Source organism: Myotis myotis, unplaced genomic scaffold (genome assembly GCF_014108235.1).
Source record: "Myotis myotis isolate mMyoMyo1 unplaced genomic scaffold, mMyoMyo1.p scaffold_m19_p_12, whole genome shotgun sequence".
Taxonomy (NCBI): domain Eukaryota; kingdom Metazoa; phylum Chordata; class Mammalia; order Chiroptera; family Vespertilionidae; genus Myotis; species Myotis myotis.
The window spans coordinates 14232890-14255386 of record NW_023416316.1 but is presented as its reverse complement, the minus strand read 5'-3'; the positions used below and the strand labels follow the sequence as shown (position 1 = coordinate 14255386).

Genomic DNA, 22497 nt, shown 5'->3' with positions numbered 1-22497 from the left:
CATTCCGGGCCATTCCCTCCATGCAGCTGATTGGACAGGGGCCCCAGAAGTGTGGGAGGAGAGAACTGGCCCCTCCCCCAACTAGGACAGGCGCCAGGGTTGAGCTCTAGCAATGGTCAAGCAGACAAAGCCACCTGGGGCCTAGGGGAGGTGGGCCATCGGCCAGTGGGAACAGGTTCAGGCGCAGCTGACCACCGGGCAGCCCTGGGGCAGGGGTTGATACCAGGTCGGGAGGTAGACTGGCCACCCCTGGTTCACCACGACCCCTTCTCAGCCCGGTGACCCCTTCTCTTATTGTGCTCCCTAATTAGATCCTTCCTAACTTTTCCTCTGGGATCCCTGCTCCTCTCACTTTAGGGAACACCCCCTTTTCCTGGGATTTTCCTAGGAAATCTCTTCCCATGCTCACAAGTCAGCCTTCACCTCTCCCCCACCACAACACCCCACCTCAGTCACCTCCATAGCCACGGTGTCCTACCCATGAGTGAGGCACTATGCTCAGCCTCCAGAAGCCTCTTAGGAGCTCCCTTCCTATCACCAACACACACACACACACACACACACACACACACACACACACACACGGTCACACTACCCCATCCTGGGCAGGCAGGTCCTCATGGCTCTAGCCAGGAGACACAAGGAGTCACCCAGTAGAACATGAGGAGCCCAGCAAAGCTGCCTCTCCTCTGAGACAAGTCCGATGTGCCCACAACCTGGGTTCTCAGAGATGGCTTGGTCCAACCATCCATCTTACCAGTGAGGAAGCTGAGACCAGAGGAGAGGAACTTGCCCATGAGCCCCTAACCCATTAGGTCTATAGCAAGGATCATCTCAGGGACTTGCCAAATGGCCTTAAACTTCAATGCAAGCCCATCTATATCAAGAGGTAGAAAGGCAGCGAGGAGGCCTCAGGGCAGGGCCTGCACTCCAGAGGAAATGAAGGAGATCCTTAGTCCCTTTCCAGGCAGCTTCTGCTTGGCCCCAGCTCCATTCTCCATCCTTCTCTATCCTGCCTTCTGCTCCAGGGGCTGCTGACCTGTGCAGACCACACCAGCCAAGCTTCATGGGGTCTGTCTGGCCAATGGGAAACGCTGGTGGGGGATCAGGGGAGGGAGGAGAGGCACCTGGGCGGCTGGCTCCCTCCAGTGAAGTCCCAGCTACCACAATGACTGCGTTTCCCCGGCTCTCCCCTCCCTCAGGGCCTGGATGGATCAGCCCCGGCTGTCACTAGCTCTGGGGTCCTGCACTCCTCTTCACGGTTCCCCACACCCGCCCACACCTCAAATCATCCTAGTGTAAGTGCCATCTGCTTCCTGCTGGACCCCCACCGAGCCACCAGGCGCCATCTCAGCGGCTGAGAACCAACCAGTCCCCATTCGTGCAGCTGATGGAACCTCCTTTCCGTCTGGACAGGAAACCAGGCCTGAGAGAAGCTGCGATGTGGTCACACTGAATATCAGGGGCTCTGCTATTCACCAACACACCAAACACACCGGACAATTCTCGCAAGCCTGCCATGAGCTCTAACCACAAAGTTCATAGTCATAACCTCATGGGTCCCTGGGTTCTGGGCCAGCGTTTCCTTACCTCTTATTCATTATCTTTCCCCCTAATGAGTCTTTTTAAAGACATTTTCCCTAGTTTCCCCCCCCTAAAAATGTCATATCACATATATAGAAAGTAACTTTTATGCACTGCACATATATTGAGCTTTATACAGAAAAAGAGTTAAATTTTTGTCACCGCCCCGCTCCAAGAACCAATTTTTTGCCCACTCAATATTGCCCCCTTTGAGAATGCAAGTTCTGGACCCATTCAACTATAACCCCCACATGACAAATGAACAGCCATGATGAGCTCCATTTTCCAGATGAGGAAACTGAGGTGCTGAGAGGCAAGTGACTTCCACTAAAGATCCCCCGGGTAGGAAGTAAGAGTACATGCTGATATCCCCTTAAACTGTCCCCACCCCAAACCCACATTTAGGCCTCAGAGAAGGCTGAGCGAGCCTGGAGCAGGGGTGTGGGGAGGAGCCGAAGGTTGGATGAGAAGACAGGATTCAACCCCAGCTCTGCTGTGTGCCTCCAGGCCATGCCCTTTCCGTCTCTGAGCTCACAATTTCTCAGCAGTGCAGTGATCAGGGGAGTCAGAGCAGCGACCATCTCCATTTCCCGCCACCACAACCAAAACAAAACCTTCTTTATTTGACACGGGCAAAGAAGTCGGGAAGTGGATCCCTGAGTCCTAACTCTGCCTCCAGGGATTTAGCTTTGAAAAAACACAGCTGCCTTTGGCCCTTGTTTCAGCAACTTGTCTTTTCTAACTTGGGGAGGCAGACACTGAGAGGCTTGGGCCTCATGCTCCCACAGGTATATACACAGATGGTACAGCATGAAGGTGGCACCCCCAGGGACAGATCCTAGGAAGGGAGAACTGGCTGGCCGACCTCGTAGTCTCCCCAAGACATTGCAGCACTGGTCGAGGAGTCTCCCCTCAGCTCAGACTCACTATGTGACCTCCACATGACCTCCCAGGCTGCAATCTGCAAAATCAGGTCACAGAACCAGCTGATCCTGGATCCCCTTTTCACTAAGAGGTCAAAAGAGTCTCCACTGTACCCGGAAGGCCAAGCTGCCTTCCTATTCTTGGAAACCACAGCCAGAGAAACACATTTTAACCTTCACGTGTTTGCAAAAAATAAATAAAATAAAATCAGTTTCATTCAAATGCTGCTGGCTTGGTTGCCATGGACACCACCTAATCATGAAGGATGATTGTTACTTGTTCCCATGGAAACATGGAGGCCTGAGGAACATCCTGTAATTTCAGACAAGACACCAAATTTTAGTTGTCGGGTTTCAATGCCCAGGTCTTCATGCTTCAAAACAGGTAGAGGCAGTAACCTCTAATAGCAGCGTCAGGAGAAAAGTCACCACAAGGGAAAAAGAAGGCATGCATGTGTGTGCTGGACCTCAACCGTGATCAGGAAAATGAAAATTAAAACTACCAGGTACCATTTCACACCTTTTTCACACCGAATAGGCAAAGATGAAAAAACACTGACCCCAAATGTTGACAGGAATGTAGAAAAATCTTTCATCACTGCAGGAGAAGTGAAAAGGGTTTGGAGAACAATTAGACAATAACTAGTTGAAACTGACTGACACACTGACTCTGGGACCAGACATTTCCTTCCTACATGTCCAGTCTAGAAAAATGCTTCATCATTGCAAATGGAGATCTGCACAAAAGATGACTACTGCGCTACTGTTCGTAGTGCCAATGCGGGGAGAGATGACTGCACCTTGAGGCAATTCCTCAGTGGAATACTATACAGCAAGGAAGAGGGTACAACACCAAGGGACGCTGTTCTGACCTTCAGAACTGCAATGGAACACAACAGTGCTACAGAAGACCCAGTTCTATAGGATCAACAGAAATAATACTCAGAAATATGAGGTTGAGTGAAAAACGTACATTTCAAAAGGAAACAAGAGTGCAACCCACTTTGTAGTGTTTTTTGTTTTTTTACAAGACTGTTCATGGCAGCTTCATTTGTGATAGCCCCAAACAGGAAACAACTAAAACGTCCTAGGTGAATGGTTAAACAAACTGGTACATCCATCAAGTGTGAAGCAGAATAATGCCCGCCCCAAAGAAGTCCAAACCCTAATTGCAGAACCTGTGGCTGTTACTTACATGGCCAAAGGGACTTCATAGATATATTTAAGAAGAAGAAGTTGGAGGTGAGAGTTTATCCTGGAGTATCCAGGTGGGGATCATCTTAAATGTGGAAGAGGAAGGGAGAAAGATGAGTCAGAGAGATGTAATGATGAAGAAGAGGCAGGAGGGAGTCTAAGCGTGATAGGAAGGATGGAAGAAGCCAAGAAATGTAGGTGACCTTTGTCTAGAAACTGGGAACAGCCTCAGCTGACAGCCAGCAAGAAAACAGGGACCTCAGTCCTACAACCACCTGAAACTGAGTTCTGCCAGGAACTGGCAATGAAATTGATTTTTTCCCTACAGCCTTCAGAAAGGAAGGCAGCCTGCTAACCCCTTGGTTTTATTCCTGCAAGACTGTTGACCTCCAGTACCGCAAGAAGACAAATCTGTATTGTTTAAGCTTCTAAGTTTTAGTTTGTTATGGCAGCAAGAGAAAGCTAACACACAAACTATGAAGTACTGAGCAATGAAAAAGAAATGCACTATTGCTACATAGAGTAACTTGGGAGGATCTCAAGGTCATTGTGCTAAGGGGGAAAAGCCAATGTCAAAAGGCCACATTGTGTATGATTCCACTTATGGCATTCCCAATGCGGTGGAGTTTCATTGATGAACAATAGATTAGTGATCACCGGGGGTTAGGGAGGATGGGCAGCAGGCAGGTGGGTGTAACTACAAAGGAGCAGCACCACAGAGATCTTTGTGGTGATAAAGTCTTGGGTCTTTTTTTAATTCAAAATTGCCAAGTTTGACTTTATTTAGTTGTTATTGTTATTCCTCACCCAAGGATATTTTTCCATTGATTTTTAAAGAGAGTTTGGGGGTGGCGGGGAGTGGGGGGGAGGAGGAGGGGAGAGACATCAATATGAGAGACACACATCAATTGGTTGCCTCCCACACACGCCCTGACTGGGGCCAGGGAAGGAACCTACAGCCAAGGTATCTGCCCTTGACTGGGAATTGAAACCCAAGTCCTTTGGTGCATGGGCTGACAGACACACCGGCCAGAGCAAGTCTTGTATCTTGACTGCAATGGTGGTTACACGAATCTACATGTGATAAAATGACACGGAAGTATATGCACACATCTCACCAATGTGCAGAAAAGAGGGACAGCAGCAGCCCCTGACATCTGGAAGTTTGCCTGGCACTCGCAGCTCTGCCATGTTATGCTCCTGTTGGACACAAACAATCCCACTGGCTACCAACCTGAGACAAGGTCACCACGATCAAGTGAGGCCAAACAAGGCCACTGCATAATTTTGTTTAAGCATCTGACAAAAGCCAGGTCACAGCCCGGCCGGCATGGCTCAGTGGTTGAGCATTGACCTCTGAACCAGGAGGTCATGCTTCAATTCCTGGTCAGGGCACATGCCCAGGTTGTGGGCTTGATCCCCAGTGTGGGGCATGCAGGAGGCAGCCAATCAATGATTCTCTCTCATTATTGATGTTTCTACCTGTCTCTCCCTCTCCCTTCCTCTCTGATATCAATAAAAATACATATTTTTTAAAAATATATTTTATAGATTTTTTTACAGAGAGGAAGGGAGAGAGATAGAGAGCTAGAAACATCGATGAGAGAGACATCGATCAGCTGCCTCCTGCACATCTCCTACTGGGGATGTGCCCGCAACCCAGGTACATGCCCTTGACCGGAATTGAACCTGGGACCCTTCAGTCCGCAAGCCGACGCTCTATCCACTGAGCCAAACCGGTTTCGGCAAAAATACATATATTTTTAAAAAGCCATGCCACCCACAAAGTCCCAAACACCACCCCTGTGGCTAAAACAAGTGACTGCTGCTGCCTCACAAGCCCAGCTCTCCTCATGCTGCCTCGTCTCCCTGGAGATAAGATCTGCGATCACCCATCACACACTTGGCCACCCTTCCTGACAGCAGCCAATCTAGCATAAGCTCCGCTTCCTTAGACTTCCCCAAAATCACCTGACCAACGCTCAAATCCTCCTGGTACAGGAGGTTCTTTCTACCGCCCCGTGGTTCCCCAGTGTGTGGTCTCCTTCGCTGCAATGACTAATAAATCCGACTTGTTCAACTAGAGGTGCGTTCCTGGTGGGCCTCTGTCTGGAGGGCACTGACGCGGGAGGATACTGTACTACAATTACAGGAAAACTGGGTGAAGGGTACGTGAAAATCTCTGTTTTCGCAAGTGCCTATGCATCTGTAATCATTTCAAAATAAAAGGTTCCTGACTAGCCTATTGAACTATATGGAATAATCGTATCTGTGTGTAAACAATTGAGATTTCCATCCCGAGCAACTAGCTGCATAAGGATTGGTGTCCAGTGTTACCTGAGTGGAGAGTGGCCAGCCATCGAGCGGTGAGAGGCACAGGAATAGAAAGATCCCTGCCAAGTGGGGCTCTCCAGGCGCACATATGTTTGCTGTTTATGTGGTTCAGCTAATGTGATGTTTCCCTTTCTGTTTGTAGATGTGTGCGCTTTATAGAAAAATATCACAAACAGTTCTCACACACTTGTTACCAGAGGTTTTCTTTGGAGAATGGGACAGGCTACGGGTGGGAACAGATGATGGTGCTATTTACTGAATGAAGAATAACAGGCTTCCCAAAACTAATAGTAAAACTAAAGTATAAATAGGTGGTATGATGACTCAGTACAAACTGTGCCTTCTGAGTATGGCTGAGGAGGAAAGAGGAAAAGAAACAAGAAAAAGAAAATGACATCAACAGCAGCCCAAGTGACCAGAGAGAGAAAGTGGATCAGGAAAGGCCACAAAGTAACCTGCGGGTAAAGGAACATAAGAGCTCCCAAGCCTAGAGTGCCTACGGGTTACTGCCCCGGGTCCCCAACCTCGGGAGTGGCCAGGTGAACTTGAGGAAGAGCCAAAGGTGAAATCACCATGGCAACAGGGCACAGAGTCTCCAGATTGATAGGACATTCCAGACACAGCAGTCCAGCTGGTGTGTGTGTGTGTGTGTGTGTGTGTGTGTGTGTGTGTGTGTGTGTGTGAAAGAAGCACATCTGTACTGTTATTATCCGCTCTTAACAGTTAGCCAAATAGTGGGTTTGCCAAAATATTGCATTGATAAGCTGGTAGGTCTCCTTGCACGCTTTCCAGATCAGCCTTTGGTCATCCATCTTTGGGAGAGTGAGGAGAGGTGTTCCTTAAAGGTCATTAAACCTTACCCACCTGAGCTAGGCACAACAATGGCCCCTAAAGGGCCCACATCCTGACCCCTAGAACCTGAGAGTGTTACTTTCTATGGCAGATGTGATTGAATTAAGAAGCTGGAGATGGAGAGATCGTCCTAGATTATTTAGGTGGGTCCGCTGCAATCACAAGGGACGTCCCAAGAGAGAGATAGGAGGACTAAGGAAGGCAGAGAAGGAGATGTGGTGATGGAAGCAGAGGTGGGAATGATGTGGGGCCATGAGTCAAGGAACACAGCAGCTTCTAGAACAGGGGTGGGCAAACTTTTTGACTCAAGGGCCACAATGGGTTCTTAAACTGGACCGGAGGGCCGGAACAAAAGCATGGATGGAGTGTTTGTGTGAACTAATATAAATTCAAAGTAAACATCATTACATAAAAGGGTACGGTCTTATTTTTTTTAGTTTTATTCATTTCAAACCGGCCGGATCCGGCCCGCGGGCCGTAGTTTGCCCACGGCTATTCTAGAAGCTGGAAAAGGCAAGGAAATTGATCCTCCCCAGACCTGCCAGGAGGAATGTAGTCCTGCCGACACCTTGATTGTAGCCCCAGGAAACTGATTTCAGACTTCTGACATCCACAACTGTCAGATAATAAATCCATGTTGTTCTAAGACACTAAATTTGACAGTGGCAATAGGAAACCAATCCACCCACTGATGAAAGCACAACTTATTCCAATTACATTGAAGTAACGATAGAGGGAGAGCGGTAGCAGAATACTGGCCGATTTAGGACTGTGTACTCGCAAGGTCTCTCACCTCTCCTTTTCCAAATCTGCAGCTGCCTTAGAAAAGGAGACCAGCCCTGGCCCGGGCGGCTCTGTTGGTTGGAGCAGGTTTGATTCCATTCAGGGCACATACCCAGGTTGTAGGTTTGACCCCTGGTCAGGGTATGCACAGGAGTAGGGGTGCTTACAGGAGGCAACCAATCAATGGTTCACTCTTTTTTTTTTTTAAATATATTTTATTGATTTTTCACAGAGAGGAAAGGAGAGATTGAGAGAGCTAGAAACATCGATGAGAGAGAAACATCGATCAGCTGCCTCCTGCACATCCCCCACCGGGGATGTGCCCGCAACCCAGGTACATGCCCTTGACCGGAATCGAACCCGGGACCTCCCAGTCCGCAGGCCGACGCTCTATCCACTGAGCCAAACCGGTTTCGGCAATGGTTCACTCTTGTATTGATGTTTCTCTCTTCCCCTCTCCTTTCCTCTCTCTCTACAGTCAATAAAAACATATCCTCATGTGTGAGGATTAGAAAAAATTTTTTAAAGAAAAAGAGACGAGCTTCCTCTTGGAAATATAACATTCATCACCATATATAATGTAAATGTCTTTCTTCGCATGCATTCATTATCAAATGACATCAGTGATAACCACATACTATACCTGAAAACCACAAAAGTATATGGCACCTTGTTGGCTATGTCATAATAGATGTTTTCACGTCTGCACATAAAGAACATTTCATCTTTTAATACTCACTCAGCACCCTGTGTATTTATCCTTTGAATAGATGCTGATTACATCAATAACACTTCTTTAGGGTTTATAAGTCATAATGATAGCACCCCAGAGGGAACCATGATGATCCAAACATAATATCCATATGTATTATTAAATTCATCCTATTTTCCATTCATGCAGAAAATACAAACCATTTCTTTTTGCCCCCAACTTCCACCTTAGTGCTTAATATTCTGCACTTTTGTTCAAAAACTGTATTATTAAATCAGAACAACATAACTATATAGCAGGCTTATTTTTTTTCCAACAAATTTAGATGGGCATAAGTTTTAAATGTGTATAGATTGATTTTTACATATAACTTTAAACTCTCTTTACCTTTCCGTGTTTTAAATTATCTCCAAGTTTCTAAGTTAATGATTTAATACTAAAGCAAACTGAATTTCGGTTCCTTGTGTAATTTTTAGCCGGAGGAAGAGCTGACCCATAGGTTACATATCGGATCCAGGAAGGGACATGAAGTTGTAATTTGGAAAAAACAACAGAGCAGACCATCTTATGTCTTAGGATAGACCCCCTGTGACTGCCTGGGAACTTGGGGGAAAGGGGAGTTGATGCCTACATGCGGCTCATGCCACCTGCTGTGCCATGAGCCCAGAGTCCTTTGTCTCTGACCCCGGAGTCTCATGTCTCCTGACAGCACCCATGAACCTCTACCAGGTTAGGTTGTTGGCTTGCAAGTAAGGTAAACTCTCCACCCCACACAGTAATTAACAGAGGGCATCAAAAATACTGAGGAATAAATTTAACAAAATGAGTACAAGACGAATAGCTTTAAAAATATTGCGGAAAGACACTGAAGAAAATCTCAGTAAATGGAGATATACACATTTGGGAAGCCTCACTACTGTTAAGATGCCATTTCTCCCTCCCACAAACTGATTGGTAGATTCAAATATGCAATTGCAGTCAAAATCCGAGCAGGCTTTTTGAAGATACTGACAAGCTCAATTTTAAATTCAGATGGCAAAGCGAAGGACCTAGAATAGCCAAACGATCTGGAGAAAGAAGAAACAGGTTGAGAGACGTATATTACTTGGTTTCAAAACATACGTTATAATGTTGAAATATAGCTGAAGTAGTGAAGGCAGTATGGTTTTAGCAGAAGGATGGACATACAGACCAATGAAACAGAAGAAAGTGCAGAAATAGTCCCACACAGATATGGTCGACTGATTTTGGGGGAAAGTTCAAAGTCAATTGATGGTGGAAAAGATAGTTTTTTCTACAAATAGTCTAAAACAAGTAGATTTCTGTATGCAATAAAAATGGACTACCAGCCCTGGCCGGTGTGGCTCAGTTGGCTGGAGTGCTGTCTAGCACACCAGAGGTGGCAGTTCAATTCCTAGCTAGGGCACACACCCAGGCTTCGGGTTCCATGCCCAGTTGGGGCGAGTTCAGGAGGCAATGCATTGATGTTTCTCTCACATCAATGTCTCTTTCTCTTTGTCTCTCTCTCCCTCTCTCCCCCCTCCCTCCCTCTCTCTCAGATCATTTTTCTTTCTTAAAGGACTATTAGAAAGCATGGAGAAATAAATCTAAGAAGGACATTGATTTTGCTATATAGGCATATTTTTAGCCTAAAACTGACTCCTGAAGTAAGAAACATCAGCTCCAACTTTAATGAGAAGAAAGTGAGGTTCCGACACATCAAGCCTGAAAAATAAAACAAGACCAAACAGCTAGAAAACGCAGAGGTGGGATTCGAGCCCGGCAACCTCTAAATCTAGGGGCTGCCCCATGAGAAAGGAGCCTCTGTGCACAGGCCAGTGAGAGGGCGGGTCCCAAGTCGCCCAGAATCTGCGTTTCCTCCCTGCCTTTGGCTTCTCCCTACATTTCCAGGGCCATCCCAGCCTGGCTAACAGGCAGAAAAGGATGCCTCGCCTGGTCCCTCGTGTTTTGTGTCCATGATGTTGTTGGGTGTGGGGAAGGGTAGGTGTCATGAGACTATGGAACTTCGATGCTTGTCGTCTCTCGAGTGGAAACGGGTCAGAGTTCGCATTGTCTTTAAGTCCAGAATGTGGGTCAGAGTCAGTGGAGGGTACCCACTGTTGCCGGGGTGGGGTCTGCTGGGAGAGAGGCACGGAGATGACCCGGCAGGGCTGGGGTCCAGGGAATCGCTAACTGGCCTGAGAACCCTTAATGTAGAGCATCCAGCAGTCAAGCTGCTGGTGCTCAGGGAGTCGGGGGAAGAGGGAGCCTAGGAGATGCGTTCCCTCCAGGTCTGTCCCAGGACCCGTGTAGGCCTCTAACAAGGCCGTGCAGGGTTCGCGCCCTGGCCCCTGGCTAGCTCGTGTAAGTCCTGCAGACTTTTCAGCCTCTGTAGACAGTGACCAGCTCTTCTTTACGCCCTTCTTCTGGAGCCCCTTAACCACTGCCTCTGATACTACCCGCTTCCCGTCCCTCCCCCTGACATGCACCTCACTTTCAAAGACTCCCCAGCCTTCCAGCAAACTCCAGGTTTCCTGGGCACTCCAGGGATCGGTGAAGGGGCCTGAAGGCTTCTCTCATCCCCGAGTCTCTTTCTCCCCCTTTGCTTTCTGAGGATCCCTGCACACTTCAGTGTCACCTTCCCCATTTTCATTCCTGAGTGTATGCCTGTGACTCTTCGCTCTGCAGCCACAGGGCCTATGCCGGCCAGAGAGCTGGCCTTTGTTCTGTGCTGCTGAAATTGAGGAAAGTAAGGAGGTCCCAGGGTTCGCTCCTCAGGGCTGTGTGCAGTCTCTCTGTTCGTCTTTGTAACACAACACAGCATCACACGTTTTGAAGTATTTGCATATGTAGTAAAGTATAAAAAAGCAAGTGTGGGCAGGACACACACCACCCTCAGGAGGCTGGTCACCCCTGGAGAGGGTGTGGGAGGCTTTAGCTCTCCCTCAGGGGTCAGCAAATGTTTCCCCTGAAGGACCAGAAAGTCAGTATTTTAAGCTTCAACTGCTCAATTCTGGTGACAGATCGTGAAAGCGGCCACAGACAATACAATAGGTAAATGAATGAGTGTGGCTGTGTTCAATAAAACTTAACATATGGACACTAAAATGAGAATGACATATCATTTTCACGTGCTATAAAATATTATTCCTCTTTCGAATTTTGTTTCAACCCCTGAAAAATGGAAAAGCTATTCTTAGCTCGCAGGTCACCCGAGACAGGTGGCAGCTGGATCTGGCCCGTAGGCTGCACTCTGCCGACCCCTGCTGTCCCTGAATCACTTTACTTCTAAGAAAGAGGAAAAGAGAAGAGAAGAAAGTGCGGCTGTGTTAACATTTGTTACACCTGAAAGGTGAGTGCACGGGTGTCTGCAATATTATTTTCTATACTTTTTATACTTTCCAATATTTTAGAATTTCCAAAAATCTAAGAAAGAAAGGGAAAAGCCTAGAAATAACCCCCAAATACACCCAAGGCTTATCACTGGGCCCTGGAATTAAAGGTGATTTTTATTTTCTTCTCTTCTGCTGTGGATTTTATTGCTTTTTTTGTCATCCTGGGAGTTGGAGGAGGAGGAGCAGAGAAACATCAACATAAACAGGTACAAGTGACACTTGTAGCAGCCTCTGGGGGAAAGAGATGCCAAGGAACCATCTGGAAGGTTTGACCCCCACAGGCATCACATTTTATTTCTGGAGCAGCCCTAATAGAGCTGCAATTAACCCCTCAGGCTTTAGATGAACAGATAATGACAATTCGCCCAACCTATAATGACAGCTTATGCTCCCTCGCATCTAATTGTTAGAAGTGCTTCTGACCCTAGGATGTTTAGGGACTTGTCTGAGGTCACACAGTATTTATGGTGCACTTGGGACTCACCTGGCCACCCTCCTGAGCCAGCTCAGTCTCCAAAAGAGAGGTACAAATAATCAGAAACCCACTTTTTCCACAGATTGCCAGTTTATTGGTTTCTGATCTCCAAATCCAAGTTTTATAAATCTCCGTGCCAAGAGGGACACTAAGAAGCAGCCCCATATCTGGCTACCCTGCTACTCTGGCCCCACTCTCTCTTCTCCTCCCCTCTGCTCCTTCATCCTCCAGGGACTTGGGGGGGCAGAGCCTCAGAGCCCCCACATCTTCCTCCCCGCGCTCTGCCTTTTTCATTTCACAGCGGTGTCAACGCATCACCTCCAACGGCCAAGAAAAAAGAACTAACACAGCCCAGATGCCGACGGTGCTCTCCTGTCTGTCAGGAGGAAGAGGGGAGGGAAATAAAAGCCAACAAGACTTCCAAAAGCAAAATCCCCAAACCTCCTCTCGGGTACCCAGCAGCTGTCAAAGTCAGCACAGGAACCTGGCGAGGGCGGGGAACCACCCGGAATTAAAGCCAGGCAGCCGTGGAGTCGGAGACTCACAGACCAAGCCCGGCTGCATTTCCAAGGGCGCGATGGGCATCCTCGCAGGCTTGTCTATGCTGCTAACGTACAGGTGGTCCGTCTAGACTGCAGAACGAGCCTGTCTTCCGAGAACCGAGTCGACTCCTCTGCCGCCGCGCCCCCCCCCCGCCCCATTATTATTATTGGAGGGCCATTGAGATTCCCCTTGCTTCCTCATTTATGCAATCAGAGGAAATTGCAACACAGAGAGCTGTTCCCAACTGAAGGCCACGTGGGCCAATTTCAGATGGATAATTAAATATTGAACAAACGCTGAAATGCCTCTACGGGCTTGGGATGGCTAAAAATAACCACCCTGCCACTCCAGGCGAGGGCATCTCGCCTGCTCGTTCTCAAATCCTTCCTCCCAGCAACTGTCAACGCCAACCTTCTCAGGGAACAGCAGAGAGGGGATAAGAGGGGTGACTCCCCAAACACCTACTTCACAGAAAACAAAACTTCAGCTCCCAGCAAGCTCTGAATGTTCCCGACCAGGAAATACTCTCCCTTTCCTGACATTTAACCAAGTGGCCTCGACAGGAAGGTGCAGGGGAAATATCGTAGCTGTTCGTTCCTGTTAAAAATAGTCAGAGACTTCGGGTCATTTCTAAGCGAAACACATATGTGGTCCAGGATATGAGCACGTTTGTGTCAAATTACACAGGAGTGTCCCCCGCCGAGAAGACCCAACAAGGAGTCCAGCTGCCTCAGTTTCCCTAGCCGGGCTAATCTTAGGAAAAGCAACAAACAAAATCAAGGCATCTGGACTCCAGACTGGGTCTCGCACTATACCACCTTTACATGACCTTGGGCAAATGGCTTGGCTCTGTGGGCCTCGGTTTCCCCAGTTGTCAAGGGGAACAGGTAGCTCCCAGTGCTGAGCTGAGCTACAAGAGGGCACAGGACAATCTCTCCAACCTCCCCTGACAGCAGCCAAGCAAAGCAGGCTCCGACCCCTCCCTGTACCACCCAGTTTCAGGAAGTATAGACGCCATGGGGCAGAGACAGAGCACCAGAATCAGGACTCTAAACGTTATCCCCTGAGGTCGAAGGCACACACTGGGCCCGTTCAGTCCTCCCTGGACTACACCCACCGAAGAAAAGAAGCACTGGCTTCTGCAGGTGTCAGCGTTGGCGCCCACTGGCCTCGGTCCGAAGCTTGCCTCCACAGCGAGCGAGCGACTTGACCACCCTGAGCTCAGTTTCCTCACCTGGCAAAGGGAAGCGATGACAGTGACCCCTACCTCCCGAGAGGGCTGGAAAGGTAAAATGAGATATGAGATGATCAGGGGGGAGCTCTGGGCACAGGGCCTGGCACACGTTCAGCTAGGTAAAAGGAAGCTACGGCCTTCCTTACTCTTAAAGGTGATGAGGAAGGGCTGGAAACAAACACAGAGGCCAAAAGGCTGACATTCAGCCGATGAACTGGGGTCTCTGGACTCTGTCCAGCACCTGGATAGCTCTGGGAAGTGGGTCTCAGGCTGGCTGCACGTCTCCAGGGATTTCACACCAGGGAACACTAAGCTATCAGCACAAAGGGACTTGGTGGAGAAACAGGGCTGAGCCCATAAGGCCTGAGACCTGTCCAGGGAATGCATATGGTGGGCAGGCATGACTGCAAGCAGGAGACAGGGGTGAGGGTCCTGGGAGAGATGGGGCCTGGGGATCACCTGAGTCAGCCAGGCAGGCAGAGGAGCCACCAGGAGGGCTCTCCACACTGATGCCAACAAGGTCATTCCTGCCTCCCTCCTGAGTTACGGCCAAGATTGTGGGAAATGATGGTCGAGAACACTTGGTAGAGTCGCTGACTGTACAGATCAGACCGGAGAAAGAGGTGGCCTTATCCAAGCTCAGGTCTAACCCCAGAAACATCTGGACAGTGAGGTGGTGCATTTACACACTCAGGATCTGGAGTCCGGCAGAGATGGGCTCCACTGTCCCTGAGCTACGTGACGATGGCGAGTCTCCCGGGACGTAGTTTCCTAACCTACAAAATAAGGGTAATACCAGTGTCCCTCTCACAGGGGTGGTGTGAGCATCAAATCAGATAAGGCAAGTACAGAGTTAAGCTCACTGGCAGGCACTGAGTAGGCCCTCAGCAAAGAGAAGTCATTTTTACCTTTATTACCTGCCATGAGAGGGAGTAGTGAGCCTCCCAGTCTCTGAGGTGTGTAAGGGTGAGGAGGGCCTGGAGAAGCTGGGGTCAAGCTCCAAAGGAGGGATTGTGTCTCAGCGGGAACAGAGGAAGAGACAAGTCAGAGAAAGGTATATATACAGTTTCAGGGGCACATCCAAGTTAGGGGCAGAAAGCCAGGCCTTGGGCCCTTGGGTATACATTTGAAGACTATGGGGCTACAACACACAACCAGCCCTCACCCCAAGGGCTTGCCCAGCCCACAGGGTCCGAGCTGTTGCCCAGGGATCACTCAGTAGGTCTCGCTGAAGCTAGGGTCCCATGGAGAGGTCCCAGCCCAGCCCTTCCCTCCGGTGGCCCAGAGGTCCTTCCCTAAGCATTGCTACCAGTTAGAAAGCAGCTGTGTCAAACCAGCACCCTTCCCAACCATATCACCATCTTCCTGGGGGCCAGCAGTCCTTGGTGAGGGCTGCATTCCTCAGAGTGTGCCGGGGCACTCCTGGGAACCCCCTCCTAAGACCCCACAGACAGACTCCAGCAGATCCTGAAAGGAAATAGGCCTTGGTGGAAAGAGGGAGGGGACCACACAGCAGCCAAGACACAGGGCCACGCCATGGAGGTCTGGATGGGTGCAGAGGGGGGACTGACCGTCTCAGGAGAAAACATTCACCAAGACCCCAGCACCCAGGCAGGCCTCACATGTGGCTGGACCCCTGCAAACACTCAGGTGAAGACATGACAAGAAGAATCCAAACCCTCCATGAGTGCGGGTGTGGGTGTTCCAAGAGTTCTCCCTATTAGCCCTGCTTGACAGATGGGGAAACTGAGGCCCTGGGAGGGGCCCAGAGTCACACAAGCTTGTGGCTGAGCTGGGAGTTCAGAGCCCCTATCTCCCACTGACCATTGAGCTCTCAGTGCCCTAAAAATGCTCTGTGCCCCAGTACACCCCATCAAGACAGTCTCCCCAACAGACTGGGGCTTGGCAAGGGCTGGGAGCACAAGCCATTTATCCCCTTGTCCCCGTGCCCAGCCTGGAGTCCAGCACACAGTAGGTGCTCCCAGTATGTATGCTTGCTGAATGAATGGGCCAGGCTTCATCCAAAGTGAGAGGAAAACTTGCATTTCCCCCAACAGTCCTGGAGGGACAGACAGATTAGACAGACAAAGCTTTCCTTGACCTTGGTGGGAAGGCAAATGGCTGGTGACACCCTACTGGGGAGAGGACCCCCTGAAACCCATCGGCCATGTCCAGCCTTCAAGGGGACTTAGGGTCACAAAGCACAAAGTGAAAGAGCCAGATGACCCGCCATCCAAGGGTCACTGTTTCCACCCTGCCTCTGGCAGTCGCCAACAGGTCTATATTGCCCATTCTGCAGATGGGGAAATTGGGGCCCAGAGAAGGGAAGAACCCTGCCAACACTGTCCCTCACTTGGAGCCCCACCAGGGAGAAAGTCCTGCTCTCAAGTCCACAGTGAGGCCCCTCCCACCACTCCAGAGGGGCAGGAGGGGGTGGTGGGCAGGGAGCTTCCTCAGAGGTGGCACCCTGGCCACAGCCATTTCCCTAGCCAGGCCAGCTGTGGGCCCCACCAACAGCCAACTGTTCCCTGCACTTTCCTGTTTCTGAACAAACACACACACACACATCCTCCAAGTTCTCGGTCACTGTCCTTCCTTGCTAGTGGCAGAGGCCAGAATGGGTGTGGAGCAAAGGCCTGACCAGGGCTGTGGTGCTGGGTACTACCCCTTCCTCTGGGGACCAAGCTCCTAAGCAGATACGGAGACTGAGGCCTGAGACCAGAAGGGATGGCCTCCCCCAACTTGAGTTACAACCTGGGTGGGGACACTGCCCTCAGGAAGGGTGGCCCTAGGGGCTGGTTCAGGGATCTGGGGCTATGGTGGAGGGAGGTCAGTGGCTGCTCTAGCCACCCCCTACCCAGGTGGACAGGAGTCCTTCAACCTCCCCCTCTCACACTGCCAGGAAGCTCTCACCCCCCACCCATGACTCCCCATCACTCAAGGCCCTTTATCAGGCCCAAATTACTGTTCCAGCTATTCCCTCCTCCACCCCACGATAAAATGTTTACAACACCTAAGACATTTTCCTTCTTCCTGTTTCTGCACGGGCTTTCCTTCAGTCCAAGGTAAGGACAACAATAGTTCAGACTCAACTGTGGCCTAAGTCCCAGGCAGCATGGACTTGCAACTTTCCTTGATTTGCCCTCATTTCTTAAACCACCCTGCCATCACTACCCGCATTTACCAGATAAGGCCACTGAGGCTTGGAGAGGTAACTGGCCAAAGGATAGTTTTGTGCAGAGCTGAGGCTTGAATCTGGCTCTAATTTAACCACTCCCTCCGCAAAGGGAAATCCTATCCAACTTATGAGACCCAACCCAAATGTCACCTCCTCTGTGAAGGCCTCCTTGATTTCCCCAGTTGTAACTTCTGTTCAGCAACAATCTCCTCCCTACTCCCTGCAGGCTTTGAGCTCCTTCAAGGCTGAGACACAATGAGGGGCTCCTGCACAGTCGGGGCTTGGGAGCTGAGGCTCTGGCGATACCCAGACATGTTGACTGTCTCCAGCCCAGTCAGCTGAGCAGAAGGGGGACTTCCAGTCCTCTCTGCCACTGTGGTCAGGGGTGGAACCAGGCTGAGGTGAAGAGTGGAGGGAGCCCAGCCCGCATGGCTCAGTGGTTGAGCATCGGCCTATGAACCAGGAAGTCATGGTTAGATTCCAGTCAGGGTACATGTCTGGGTGCGGGCTCAATCCCCAGTAAGGGGCATGCAGGACGCAGCCAATCAATGATTCTCTCTCATCATTGATGTTTCTCCCTCTCTCTCTCTCTTCTTCCCTCCCTCCCTCTCTGAAATCAATGAAAAAAAGAGTGGAGGGAAACGACATTCGGGGCACTGAGCAGGGGGGCGGGGGTTACAGGATGAATGGAGTGGCTCAAGCATAACTGGGCATTTGTACAACTACCATGTCTCACAGCATGAACTCCTTTTCTCATGAAATCCTCCACATACTACTAGCCCCCTTTCACAGTTCAAGGAACGAAGGCTCAGAAAAGGGAAGGGACTTGCCCAAAATCACAGAGCTTGAACCCAGATTTCCAGACTCCCAGACCAAACCTGGAGGAAGAGACTAGCCGAGGTCCCTTTAAGAAAGGCAAGAGTAGGGGCGGGATCGCAGGCCCTGAGAGACCCTGTGGACTGAACGCCCAGCACTCACCTGGGCACACCTCCCAGCCTCAACGTGAACCCTTCCAAGCACCGGGAGTCACTACTTCAGGAACTACCTGCTTCCTGAGGAAGCCCGTATATTGTTGCTCAGCTCTGACCAAGGGAAAAGTCTTCACCATTCTGGGGGGAAGCAAATGAACGTTTACTGCCTGTCTGCTTCATTTACGCTCCAAGCGACCAGCAAACAGAGGTCCACGGGAAACACCGTGGGCCCAGGCCACACAACCAGCACCTGGAGGGGTGGGGATCTGATCCCAGGTCTGGGGGTTCCAAGCACAGCTTTGCTCACACACCTCTCCGAGCAGGCACCGAGCCAGCCTTCCCGCTTCCCAAGACAACCTGATGGTGCAACCTCGGCCCAGGTCTCTGCAAGGTGCTACCAACCCACCTCCTCCCTCCCACCGTGGGCACCTCCGTGGGCCTGAGCCTTGGCCCAGGACTCAGGCCTCCCAGGCAGCTTCTAAAAGCTCCTCCTTCCAGGGGTCCCCCCCCCTCCTTCTCTCCCAGCGGTGGAAGGAAGTACACCTCCCCCCCCCAGCCGGCAGCCCCCTGAATCACACCCGTTTCCAGCTGAGGATCCAGTTACTGGAAAAAGAAAACGCTGCTTGAACCGCCCCCTCCTCCCCTCCGGTCCAGGGCTGGAAACAGAGAAACTCCGTTTCACAGGAGGCGGCGCCCACCCACTGGGAGGGTCCCAGATAAGTCCTACAAGGCTAGGCTCCTTGGAAACCTAGGACCCCTGGGGACAGGGTCCCCTGAAGTCCAAGCACCTGTCCCTCCACCTAAGAGGTGGAGCGCGAAGTCCCTGCGGAGAGGACATGGGGGTCGGGGCGAAGCTGAGAGGCCAGGGCAGTGAAGGCAAAGCCCAGGGCCCCTCAGCGTTACTGCCCAGCTGCTGAGTAAACTGAGGCACAGGGGAGCAGGAGGTGCGATCTCCGAGGTGGAAGGAAGAGAAGCCCGGAGCCATCTCCCGTTCCCTACCCACGGCCTGGAGCCTCAGTTTCCCCACTGCGGAGGGAGAATGAGGAAGGGAGCTGCTGGGGGAACGAGCATCAAGCAAACACAGAAATGAGCCACGCCAAGGGGCGGGGAGGGAATCCCAGGGTCCGTGGCATCCCCGGGCATCAGGTGGGCAAGTAGCGGTAGGGGCCCTGGGAGTCAGGGGTCGGGGCGCGCCTACCCCTGGCGGGCCGGGTCCGGCTGCGGGAGCGGCTCCTCTGTCGCTGCAGCCGCGGCCGCCGCAGGAGCCGGTAGTAGTAGGAGGGCCTCCCGGTGCTCTTCCTGGCGCTGCCGCCCGCGGACATGCTGCCGCCCGCCGGGCACCGGGCCGGGCCTGGGCGCGCTCACACGGGCCCCATCACCCGCTCCGGCCGGCCCGGCGGGCGTCCCAGCGTTTCCCCGCGCGCCGGTGCGGCCGCCGCGAGGCCAAGGCTGCCCCACAAAGTCGCTCAAACTCCTCCTCCTGCCCCCGCCCTCCCCGGAGCAGCCGGCCCCGCCACGGGGGCCGGGGACCGGGGCCCGGCTGGCACCGGCCCGAAAAGTCAGTGCGGGAGAAATCCCGGCCTGGAGTCGGCGGGGCGAGGCGGCCTGGAGTGCCCCGGACCCCAGGCAGGTCCCAGGAGGGTCACCCGCGCCTGAGCACCGATACCCAACTCCGGACGTCCTGCGTGCCCCTTTCCGCGGGAGGGTGCACACCCGCATGTGCGCGCTCCCCGGGACTGGCCAGGGCGCACAGGGGAGGACAGGGGGCACTGTATTCCGGTGCCGGTTACCTTCAGTGAGGGTCCAAATGAGGCTGAAGCCATGGGGCCCGATTCTGCCACCAGCCCACAAGGCTGCCTATCGACCCGCAGACACCATTCCACTGGCTGCTGCCCCAGGTTAAAAAGACTTCCCTTCACGCAGTCTTTACATTTTAAAAACTATCCCGTTTGATACACTCTCAATGTAATTAAAATCATGGTACCTATTTCCAACACACCAAGAGTAGAGAAAACATAATGTGTATCCAGCAGGTTTTGCCCTCATTTGATCTAGATGGGCCCCAAATAAAACCCCACAGATGCTGTGAAGTCTCCTCCCACGGGCATTTACTGCAGCCCTGGCAGGCCTGCGGGCAGGGCAGAACAACCCTTACCACTGCAGGGCCAGGAAACTGAGGCTGGGGGAAGGGACGATGCCAACTAGCTCTAGTCTTTGCTGAAAAGCTTTCTCCATGCCACTCACTCCCCAGCTCAAGAACCTTCCCTGCTCCCCAGCGTCCAAAAGCAACAAGTCCAAGCAACTCCCCTTGGTATTTGAGGTTCCAACTACCTGGCCCCAACCAAACCACCTCCAGACCCCACTCCCACTCCCCTACTTCTCACCCGTCTTTGCCCTACTCCCAGCACTGGCTTTACTCTGTCTGGCCAAAGTCCATCCTCGGGCCCACCTCCTCTAGCCTTCCCGACTCTCCTGGCCCTGGGTGGCATCTCTCTCTCTCTCTCTCTCTCTCTCTCTCTCTCTCTCTCTCTCTTTCTCTCTCTCTCCAGCGCTCCCTAACCTGCACAGCTGCATTTATCTTTTAAATTATTCAATCACCTGCCTGAGCTCTAACCCCCTCAAGTACTGAAAGGGAGATCAAGGCCCTGATTGAAAGGTTTGACCGGCCTCAGTCGAAGGGAAAAGTAACAAAGGCAAGTGGTCTTAGCCCAGGGCTTCCGGGTGTGTTTGTGGGAGAGCCACATGTGGGTGCCTTAAGCGGTCTTGATGTCCTCCTCCAGAACAGCTAGCTGAAAAGGGAGGCACTGGAGGGGGCCGGGCAGCCTGGGCAGGAATCCAGGCCGGGTTTTGCACCTCACAAGGGTAGCCCCCTTCCTTGCTACCTCAGTCAGGGGGAGGGCCCCCAGGTCAGAAGAAGCCGGGATCACAGCTGGAAGCCAGGCGCCTTCCCGGGACCTTGGGGGGAGGGGCAGGAGGTCTATAGCTCCTCCAAACCCACACAGGGTGATCCAAAGCTATCAGCACCCCCGGCTTCTCTCCCCAGAGTACTGGTCCATCCCTGGGGAAGATGGAAAACCACAGGGCTTGCAACCCATCAGTCCCCTTTGAGTTAAGCATTGCTTCTGGCTTATTCTCAACAGTAGACATTGCAAGGAGCATCTTTTATAAGTGCAGAGGCTCCCGGGAAGAGTTGGACCCAGGTCCTCAGTCCAGAGGCAAGTGTGAGTGTTCATCTTCCTCCCCAGCCCTGAGCTTACCCACTCAGGTGGGGTTCCCGCAGCCACCTGCCCACCCTTGTATTTCCGGGAATGAACAACCTCCACGCTGGGACCACCAGTGTCCAGTGGGTGGAGGATCCCCAGGAAGTCTAGCTCAGTCTTCCTGGGGGCGACAGTCTTCTCTGCTCAGGGCCTGGAGTTCAGCTGGACCGTTTCCCGTCCCAGAGCAGGAATCCCCCATCAGCCAGGGTCTAGCCTTCCTGCCAGCTGGCTCAACAGTGGTGGGGACAAGTGCTCCTGGCCTGGGCCCCCCAACAAGCAGATTTCCGTATGTGTGTGTGGAAGGAGGGGGGAAGTAGCTAGGAACTCAAGAACGCATCTGTAAATACAGTTGGGCTCCGAAAGTCTGTTATGGTCTCTCTCCTTCAACTTGGGTTTCTCAAGTCCTCTGTGGCCCAGTTTCCCTGCTCACAAGGAGAAGCTATGGACCCCCCAGCCTATCTGCCTTATGGAGGGAGAGGGTCAGCTAATGAGGAAGCGTCAGGCCTTGGGGTGGGGTGTGCATTGCCAACCACCGAAGTCGGACATCTCCATATGATGGGTACCAAGTAGGTCCCCGCTGGGGTGCTGAGCAGGAAGGGGGCAGGGCAGGAGCTAGGAGAGAGGGGCCTGGGCTCCCTGCCCCTCCTCCTGGCTCAGGACCCCCGGGCAGGCAGGCAGACAAAGGCTGCTCCCTGCAAGCCCAACAGAGCATCTGGAATCAATCCTGCTGTGGAACAAGCCACCCACCCCCTCCTGCTGCCCCTGTGGCCTCCTCCCTTTAAACAGAAGCAGCCCCTTCCGGAGACGGCCTAGACTGGAGGAGGGGCAGGCGGAGAATGCCCCCCCACACCACTTCTGCTACAGACCCCTGCCAAGCCGTGCTGATCCATGAGAGGTGAAGGGGGCGTGCCTCGGGCCAGGACTGATATAGTCTGTCAGTGGTCTTGCCTTCAGGAGGGCTCTAGAATAGGCCCAGCTCCCACCTCCCCCGAGTACTGCTTTGTGTGGGGGTCAAGGTTGCAACCTTCACAAGTCTGAGCCTCCAAATCACCCCAGCTC

General features: G+C 52.0%; 1 protein-coding gene across 5 annotated transcripts in view; it reads right to left on the bottom strand.

Annotated features, from left to right (window-relative positions):
* Positions 1 to 22497, bottom strand: part of LOC118667129 (DAB2 interacting protein) — a 160748-nt gene that overhangs the window by 97101 nt on the left and 41150 nt on the right. For 3 of the 5 annotated variants that reach the window (XM_036329898.1, XM_036329903.1, XM_036329901.1), the window contains exon 1: positions 19377 to 19607. The exons of 1 other annotated variant lie outside the window; for it this stretch is intronic. In XM_036329898.1, the coding sequence (XP_036185791.1) occupies positions 19377 to 19500 (124 nt within the window). In that variant the 5' untranslated portion in view covers positions 19501 to 19607. Of the gene's footprint in view, positions 1 to 19376; positions 19609 to 22497 lie in introns of those variants that run through there. One more of the 5 variants, XM_036329902.1, reaches the window with a different exon arrangement.